The sequence below is a fragment of the Helicoverpa armigera genome, chromosome 10 (genome assembly GCF_030705265.1).
Source record: "Helicoverpa armigera isolate CAAS_96S chromosome 10, ASM3070526v1, whole genome shotgun sequence".
Lineage (NCBI taxonomy): Eukaryota > Metazoa > Arthropoda > Insecta > Lepidoptera > Noctuidae > Helicoverpa > Helicoverpa armigera.
In genome coordinates, this window is record NC_087129.1 from 5,380,081 (window position 1) to 5,389,694 (window position 9,614).

The window sequence follows — 9,614 nt, forward strand, 5'->3', positions numbered from 1 at the left end:
TTACAAATGACCCCCCAGGCCTCTACACAACGCCCCCATTTTCTTTCTGGGTCTCTTACCGCCCCCCTTGAGACCTGCAGCGCCCACAAGGGGGCGTTATCGCCCACTTTGGGAAACACTGATCTACATGAATATGATTAAAGAACTGTTGGAACTAGCAATCTACATACATTTTTATTCAACCAAACGAAAGGAAAAACATTAATAATTAAGCACATATTGCTACTCTTAAAAAAAACACCTATATTAAGTGATATTAATTAACTTCTTTATTCATCTATCAAACTACTCTTAAATTGTACTTAAACATAACAGTTAGAAACAATATTTTCTTCATGAACTTTCTTCTGGTGGAGCATTTTGGAAAAATACCACATCATCTGCTATTATTGTGGAAGCAGATCTTACTTGTCCATCATCCATTTTGATTTCTCCATAAGACAATTTACCAGTTATGTAAACTCTATGACCTTTCTTCAAGTATTTGTATACTGTATCCCTAAGGCCAGGTTTAAAAATACTTATTCTGTGCCAGTCAGTTCTTTGCAGTATATCGCCAGATTCATATTTGTAGCTGTAATGAGTGGCGAGTGGAAAGTTTATCACTGGATGTTCCTCCGAACCTCGCTTTTGTGGATCAGCACCAACTCTGCCCAGCAAAGTAACTTGATTTATTGCTGGAAGAACAAAGAGTTTTGTAGATTTTAAGTATGCAATACAGAGTTTCTATTTATTCATTTTTTTTCTTTAATAAACATGATTATCTTTGCCAGTACTTACTTTTCTCAGTTTTTTGAGAATTGTGTCTCATTAGGGTTTGTTGAAATCCAGAAACATTCCGCAAAATATTTGGTATCTGCAATACAACATATTTAGACCTTATAGCAATAGATTTATCGTAGGTAACTCATTAAAATGCGAATGTGGGTTTGTTTGTTTTAAACGTTTTGCAGAAATTATGAAATTGGGTATGGAATCTTTTATAAGTACTGAATTCACGAAAAAAGGACGCGAGTGAAACAGTTTAACATAAATTACTCACCATACATTAAACTTCGCAAAAGCGGTAAGTAATATACTTAGAACGTAAGAAAAACATGAATAAGCAGTTTAGAAATTAGACAAATGCTACTATCACATTGAAAAAGATTATTCATCGTGATACACCATCAAAAGAAGCCAACTGGTAAATCTACAGCATCATTTGCAAAATCTGTACTTAATAAACTTTTTACTAAATCGGTTTATACTCGATGACCGGTAAATCATGCACGTTACAATGGATAGGAAAACGTTACTCACCCTGAGCGAAGGTAACATGACGACGATTTATAAATCCTAACTAGAAATTAAAATTGTTGTTCGCAACGTTTCAAATATTCCAAAATGTTAAAACACAATACTATTAAAATTATAACCCCTATTCCTATTTTTTTCAGTCTGTATATTTGACAGGTTTGTTTGAATAATTTAATTGACACTTGACATGTGCGTGTGACACTTTGGCTTAGTTTGTTCATGGTTTATTCATTCCTATCTTCCTATTCCACCGTTTACGATAAGATGTAATTTTTGATGAGAAATCGTTATAATATGACAACTACAGATAAAATACTTACCCGTTTCGTAATAAGAGATTTTCTTTAATATTATTTTTCTAGCTGATGACTAGATGGCGCTGACCTAGGGACGTGAATGCAAGAAACCGAACGGAACGCCATATCTTATTAACGTCTTAAAATTTTCATGTCGTATAACGAAACGTTTCTGTCTTCAAAATTTAAAAAAGGAGAAAATAATGCGTAAAAATGGATTAAAAGGAGAAAAGAAGTTAGTCAGATTGGTCAGATTATTATCCGAATGTCCCAAGAGATTTTAAAAACAATTTATCCACAAATCTGAATTTCGTATGTCTCAGCTCAAACTTTGGGCACGAGTCAAAGGGCCGCGCAAGGGATGCGAGCGTTGCTGGCTCAACGCAAACCGAAAGCACGAGAGTGTAAACAGGCACTCGCTTCCTCGCGAGCTGCGAGACGAGGTGCGAGGCGAGGCGCGAGGTGAGGCGCGAGGCGAGAGTGTAAACTCGGTATAAGAAATAAAGAATGAAGAAAAAAAAATTACAGAATTAAGTACAAATGAATTGTTTATGTTAAACAGATATATTGGTTTATTCACTTAGTAAACTACTTAGTACAACAATGTGCAGCGCCATCTAGACATTTTTGTGATTTTTTTAATTCTCAAAAAGAAAACCTCTCATTATAGTTTGATCATAAAGCAACTCGGGAAAGTTGGCCTAAGTCGAAGTGCTCTGCCATCCTCAAGACTGCGTATTCGCCCAACCTCGGCCAAAACCGCAAGTAATGTGGAGATGTTGATGACAATGTCATCATTCTCAACTCATCCTAAGCCGTCGTATAATTACGTATTATAATGCAAACGGACTTCGGCTTCGCAAGTCAAGCACTGCCGGTTGCCCATGAGCGAAGACAGATTACCGGGAATTGACAGAGTGTCGCCGTCGACGGACACGTCTGAGAGGACATCATCATTCTCATCAGCGGAGCATCATTCTTCTTTAACAAGAAATTAAAAAATATATTCAATATTTCCAGAAGTTGATTTTGTTTTTTTTTTGGAAACAATTTTATTTTACGGTTTTTTAGAAACTAAATGTTACCACACTAAATTAAAACACCATGTATACCAACCTAACAAGAGAAATGCTCTTACGACTTGCGTCGTTCATCTCGGAATGACAGTTGTTTTGTGGTTATAAAGATAGATAGAAAATTCTATCTCTATCTCTTCAACCACCACCATACGCAATCCGGGAAGAGTTGTTGCCTGTGAAGGATGCCTTCAGCTGCGAATGCAAAGTCTGAGAAACCAGCCTCTTCGGAGGCTTTGGATAATTCTCCAATACGACAAATTATGACAATTATTGAACACAAAATCCGTAATTTGGAGAAAAGAAAGGTATGTACTTAGCTACTATAAACAGTTATGAGCGGTTTTAATTAGTAAGAGTAACTATTTTATCTTAGCTATTGTTCGTGTGATGTTTTTGATGAACACGCAATGCCTAAAACTGCTTAATTTTTGCCCGCTCACAGCGTAAAATATTGCCGCAGACTTGACGCCATTTTCACACATGTGCTCATGCTATGTTGACGATACAATACCATGACGCCCTAAAGTTTACATTTTACAAGGATATCAGTAGCGGCCACTTTCAGCATTAGCAATATTATGAAGTAGTTTTAATTACTGAATTTTATACTATGTTGTATACTATTCATAACAAACTAAATAAATCAGACAACAGTATCTTATCTTAGTTTATATAAATATTGAAACTTAGTTTATGTATTGAATTTTTAGTCATTCATAGCTGCAACCTTTATTAATTAAAATTACTAATAGTTCTATATTATTATATAGTTACTCAGGAAATATATTTTACTGTTGTTACTTTTTAAGTGGAACTGAAATATTTTAAAATATTGTTAGAACATATTGTAGAACACATTCATGATATTGTATATAGGATCGGAAATCAGAATATCTTAAATGAAAGATCATTAGTATTTTAGATTGTATATAAAGTTTGACATATTATTATGTATGCTCATGCTATGTTTGTGTAACATATCTTTTGGTTATTTTATTACAGAGCAAGCTAACATCATATAGAGACTTGCAAAAAGCTGGAAAAGAACTCAACAGCGATCAAAAAGTAGCAGTTGCTAAATATGATGAGGTCGCTCAAACCCTGGAATTTGCGAGAGACCTATCAAAACAAGTAACATCAATAGCTACTTCTGCAGAACGTGAAGCTAAAAAACAAGCAAAAAAGGTACCAATTTAGTGTGTTATACCCAACTTATTTTTGAATTCAAGTAATTCCATTTCTAATCATGTCACACACCTCTTATTTAATTTTTCGAAATTTAATTTTAAGTAATCTGAACGGAATAGAAAGTATCCATTATGTTACAAAATATTCTTATATAGGATGCATGGGTGCGGTATGCAGCAGAAACAAGTAAAATCCGAGAGGTCTTACTTGTTTTGGACTGCCTGAACCAAATGGGAAATACGGAAGCCAGAAATGACTTTCTGAATGGAACCAATGGCGCAGTGAAGCTCACTGAAGAGGATCTGAAAATTTTGGATGATCTGTAAGTGATATTCTAAGATTTTTTTCTTAATTTCATCTGCATTGAGTTGCGCCTACTCTATATGCAGATAAAAGTCATGTTGCAAAAAAAACATCAGTAACAGCTTTTATTTATGCTAATTTCACTGAAAAAAAATGTAAAAATAAATATTTCAGGTATCCTGAAGTGACCCCCAAACACGAAGTGAATGAGGAAGGCCAACCTGGATTCCATATCCATACCACAAAAGCTGCTGAACATCTGTATGCTATAATAGATGGGAAGCCTAAGGAAATATTAGGCACCACTTATACTCATATCAAGGAGATTGTGAGTGCAGTGCATGAATGTGGCTATTTTGACCGTTCAGCAGATATTGTAGTATCGGAAGTTGAAGAGAGTCATGTTGTGGTGCCTGAAGCTGAGCCTGTGGAAGTAGTGGATAATGAAGTGGAGCCCGAGGTGGCGGCGGCGTACCCGCCCGGCGCACTGCCCGTGCCGCCTGCGCCCGCTGTCGTTCCCGCGCCTGCCTATCCGCTCAGGCCGCTGCCGCCCATCACATTGCAGGAAGTCGAACATGCATACTTTGCCCAGCAATATCCTCAACAGAGACCGATTGCTGAGGTTATTGGATCTCAGAACTTCTTCTTTCTGCAAGAGTCTGAAATTGACAGTCCCGTCGGCACACCACAACCCCCGGTCATAGCTAATCAGCCGTCGCCACCTGCGCCGATTCCTTCGCAGACTTTCACAAACCAGCATTTCGTACAACTACCGGGCGGGCGCGTGGCCGAGCCCGGCACGCTGCCGATGCCGCCGCAGCCGCACTTCCCGCCGCACCCCGAGCACGCGGGCTTCGCGCCCGGCGTGGCGCTGGCGGGCGTGCCGGCCGGCCACGCGCTCGTGGCGCCGCTGCCGCACGTGCCCGCCATGCCGGCGCCGCCGCCCAACCCGCAGCCCGCCCCGCTCGCCATCGACGACTGCCCGGTCTCTGCATCTGCAGATGATAAACATGAAGATGAAGTCAAGGAGAGTGGAAGTCCCGAACGCGATGATGGTGGAGATCGGAAAATTCACGGACAAGGTGATGGCCAAGCTAGGTACCGACGATTTGGACGCGGTGGTGGTGGTGGCGGCGGCAGAGGTGCTCCAAACGGTCACCGAGGTCGCGGAGCATTCCAGAACAGACAAGGTGGTGAGGGATACCGTGGAAGGCACCCTGGTGACTATCAGGGGAGGTCCGGTAAAGATGGCTACCAGAACAGGCAGTACGACGGATATCAAAACAGACATGGTAAAGACGGCTATCAAGGTCGCGGGGGTGACGACCGCGACGGATATTATGGCAATGGTGACACTGGTGATAGCCACCAACAAAATGAAAATGGTGGTCGCGACAGATACAATGATAACCAAAGCTACCAGGGCGGCTTCAAGGGTCGCGGCAGAGGGGGTCCTCGTGGCGGAGTTCGCGGCGCGACGCGGCCTCCTCGTCCGCAGTACACCCGAAAACCCGAAAAAGTTGAATAGTTCTTGTGGATCTCGACGGTATTGTTGCATTAGCGACTTTACCACGATAAAAATGTATTAATATGACGGACAAATTCATTCGTGGAAGGCAGATTTCACCGGCAACAACGCGCTGTGGTTAACAAACGAGAGATTATGGTATAAAAATAAATAAAAAAATAATAAAAAAAAAGTAAAATATTAAAACTTGAAACTGAATAAAAAATAAGTTACTTGAGTTTAGATGTATGATATATGCAGTTATTAATACTTACGTACTTGTATAAGTTATGTCACGCAAGTGACTAGTGACGCGGTGCGAGAGGCCGCTCGTGGCCGCCGTCAGTCGCTCAGTACCTCGTGCGTGCCTCGTCCTCGTGATAATATAAGTACAGGAGATGTGCACACAACTGACTAAACACTGTCAACTGGGACCTTTTTCCAAATCACATTGATCTTTGTACTTTTAATACAGTTGATTTAAAATAGTAATTATAAATGTGTTAAGATATTATATACATATTTGTTTCTCATAAAACATCAAAGTTATTATAAAGCTTTCATCTCAATTACATTATAATTTTGCTACTATTCCTGCGCAACTTTTTTGAGTTTTGTTTTTGATTATATTGGAATTGAACTGGTATGCGATACCTAATACTTATACCTGTTGACATTTTATGAGTTAAGAAACAGAACTGGCCATATCACATTAATTATGTATGTAACTGGAATAAGTTCCAATCTGTTCGTAAATAGCTCTACTTGATTTTGCTTGTAATTATTTATCTTTCAAATAGAGCTATTGTCGTCAAGTTGATTGATGTTTGTGGTATTTGGTTCCCCTGAAATATTTTTGTTTGTCTTGTCCAGGCTTTTTACATATTCCTTACATTGTTCTCAATAGAGGCTGTGTGCAAGCAAATTAAAAGTATTCTATAAAATTAAGACCAGTTTTATTTTATAATCACCCCAGCTAGCCATACTCAACCTTTTTAATAGGGTTACAAAGACAGATAGTGCGAGCGCAGCGAGCCGATTTTTTTCTGGGCCCCGATTCTCCTAAGTTAATAATGTCAAAATCGAATAGAAATCGAATCGCAATTTGATCGTAATAGCAGTTTTAACCATATCGGGCATTCTGCTACTAATAAAAGACCAATCGTATTCGATTGACATTTGATTGGTGTGCGATTGGTCTGCTATTTTGATGATTTTGGTCTATACGGTAGTTTGTTGTACAATCATTTTGCAATCATAAATCATTTGCAGACAAAATGGTTCATTATTGAATGACAGAAAAGGATAAACACGTTTATTTCAAAGCAAAAATAGCGGAATGCCACATACGCTTCAATCGTAATCGAGTCGGGATTGGATATCAGTCGAATCGAGTCGAACGTCAATCGAAGGTCGCTTAAGTAAAATTAGGAGAATCGGGCCCCTGTTTGATGACTTATCCTAGAACCGGCGAGTAGGCATTTCGTTGGCACCCGGGGCTGATCCTGATGGGCCAATCCCAACGGCCCGTCAGGCCGCAGGTGGAGTATAGCTCCTTTAGCGAGTCACCCTAGATAATCAAGGCTTTATAATTAATCAGTCACTTGTCAGATAGGCAACTTTCAATCAGCCAAGTAAAATAGTTAGTAGTTGTATTTTATCAAACTGAATCAAACAAAACAATGTAAGCAGGTGTTAATGGTACAAAGTGATTTTGAATCCTCTTGCACCAATCTGATAGTAGGTACCTGGACCGTGGTCATCATACAATAAATTTTAATATAGGTTCCTCCAGCGGCTAGCATCAAATTGCGCGCTTGTGGTATAAACTCTGCCGATGCTGAACTTATAATCCCCGCCGTTATTTTCTCGTCGACTTTCGGACCAATGCCTCACCTAAGAATAATGGCACGGTACTCGCATGATGTTCCGAACCACCATCTGGATTGCCAAGAACTTTGTTCATGTTATGTAGATGTCACCGTAAGATTACAAACATCGTTAGATTACAATCTATCTCGAGAGATTGTAAACTGTCGAATTATTGTGAACCGTAACATCTGATTGCAATCAGCGCCGGATCTAGGGGGGGGCAAGCCGGGGCCCATGCCCCGGGCGGCAAATTCAGGGGGCGGCAAAATCAGGCGGCTGCCTGATTTTAAATCCTACATCACAGATTACCATAATAGTTACTTACAGGGCCGTCTTAACCTACGGTGCAGAGTGTGCGAATAACCCGGGCGCCTCGGTCTCAGGGGCGCCGCGGGACGCCCCACCACCAGGAAATTTCGATGAAATTACACCCGTTTCATAAGGAAGTTCCATTGTATCATGATACTGACAAGCAAAGTCTCTAAAAAAGTCGCTTTCGCTTTATTTCATTGATCATTTTGATTATTTTTCACTTTTCTTTCATCCTCCAACTAAGTGAAAAAATTGTCGCTCGCTACGCTCGCGGCTAAATGACATTTCTGTACTGTTTTTCTGATGGTTTATTATTTTTATTGACGCACCGCATCATGGAACACAAATGGCACTCGCTCTAATCACGGTTATTTGTACATAATTCCCTGTTTAATTTGTGACTCACAAATTAAATTCTAACAAATAACTTAAAAGAGTTCGCGCTCGCTACGCTCGCGGCTACTTGTTGCTTGACTATGTGCCTGCTCAATCAGGTACTTTTGTGTCGTAGACTCAAAAAATTTCGCGCTCGCTTCGCTCGCGCAATATTACACAGACATTACCTTCATGGGCGTAGCCACACTGGGGCAAGCTGGGGCACTTGCATACATTTTACATAGTTTTTGGTTTTAAGTGTTAAAAAATAAATAAAATTCAGAAACTATATTATTTCTGTGTTTGTCAAGAAACAAAAAGTTAAGTACGTACGGGCTAAATTTTACGTAATATTTTGTTTTAGTCCGATGAAAATTTCGCGCTCGCTTCGCTCGTGTATTCAGAAACTATATGCCCTCATTTTTGCATTTGTCAACAAACAAATAATTAAGTACGTTTGGGCTAAATTTTCACTTATAATACCACAAGAGCTTCAAAATTATCGGAAATGCCAGATAATTTTGAAGCTCGTGTGGTATTCGGGGGATTATTTTTCCGTCCCAAATGTCGGCCACAACCTGTCAGTTTGACGTAGCAACGACCAGAGAAAATATTCAAAAAAAATTATCAGTATAATACCATGTAGGTTGTACCACGTGACGTCGAATGGTGCAATTCTATTGGTCGATATTTGGGTCGGAAAAATAATCCGTAATATTTGGTTTAAATCCGATAAAAACTTTCATAACATAAACCTGGCCAACTGTTTGAGCCTACAATGATTTGGACACATTTTTTTAAGTCCTTTTACATACCAAAAAAGTGACTTTCGTTGGTGGAAATAAACAGAAATAGGCGGGGCGGCATTTTTCAGTTTTTGCCCCGCCTAAAAAAAATTGAAGATCCGGGGCTGATTGCAATTTAACGCATTATTTTTCGCTATATTATAATCTATCGATGAGAAATTGACAAATTGTCAACTGTCCGAAAGCTCTCCCTGATTGGTCAGTCTTTTTGTAAGATCGACCAATAATTCGTTCTGTTCCCATGGAGTTCCCGTAGAGTTAGGAATGAAATAGAGGTGTCAGTTAAATAAAATAAATGCTCTTCAAAAATTCTTCAAGTATTTATTATTTAGTACGAGTATGTAATTAATATTCCTGACATATGGAGAGAACAAATTGTAACGAAATATTTATTCTTCAAACACAAATTGAAATTGGAAACATACTGATTTCTGACACTTACGCGAATATTAGACATTTAAATAAAACTACTTTTACGGATTTTATCGCGGTTATATTATATTATTTAATCCCGACGTTTAAAACCGACCGCGATAAAATCCGTAAAAGTAGTTTTATTTAAATGAAATTGGAAAAT

The 9,614-nt window shown here is 39.1% G+C and overlaps 2 protein-coding genes across 2 annotated transcripts; one reads left to right on the plus strand and one right to left on the minus strand.

The window, feature by feature from the left end:
* Positions 1 to 246: 246 nt before the first annotated feature.
* On the minus strand, positions 247 to 1,493 carry LOC110377334 (single-stranded DNA-binding protein, mitochondrial). Its single transcript, XM_021336188.3, has 3 exons — positions 1,303 to 1,493; positions 781 to 856; positions 247 to 677 (listed from the first exon to the last, which is right to left on the minus strand). The coding sequence occupies exons 1-3, from the start codon at positions 1,318 to 1,320 to the stop codon at positions 334 to 336; spliced, it is 438 nt and encodes a 145-aa protein (XP_021191863.2). The 5' UTR covers positions 1,321 to 1,493; the 3' UTR covers positions 247 to 333.
* Positions 1,494 to 2,724: 1,231 nt separating this feature from the next.
* LOC110377307 (caprin homolog) lies at positions 2,725 to 6,620 on the plus strand. Its single transcript, XM_021336142.3, has 4 exons — positions 2,725 to 2,979; positions 3,677 to 3,859; positions 4,018 to 4,184; positions 4,340 to 6,620. Exons 1-4 carry the CDS (start codon positions 2,857 to 2,859, stop codon positions 5,691 to 5,693), a joined length of 1,827 nt encoding a protein of 608 aa, XP_021191817.3. The 5' UTR covers positions 2,725 to 2,856; the 3' UTR covers positions 5,694 to 6,620.
* The last annotated feature ends 2,994 nt before the right edge of the window (positions 6,621 to 9,614 follow it).

Coding starts and splice junctions, on each gene's coding strand:
- LOC110377334 (XM_021336188.3), bottom strand. Junction 678..780: donor TTCTCAAAAAACTGAGAAAA/GTAAGTACTGGC, acceptor TTGTTCTTCCAG/CAATAAATCAAGTTACTTTG.
- LOC110377307 (XM_021336142.3), top strand. CDS start 2,857: ATGCCTTCAGCTGCGAATGCAAAGTCTGAGAAACCAGCCTCTTCGGAG. Junction 2,980..3,676: donor GTAATTTGGAGAAAAGAAAG/GTATGTACTTAG, acceptor ATTTTATTACAG/AGCAAGCTAACATCATATAG. Junction 4,185..4,339: donor CTGAAAATTTTGGATGATCT/GTAAGTGATATT, acceptor TAAATATTTCAG/GTATCCTGAAGTGACCCCCA.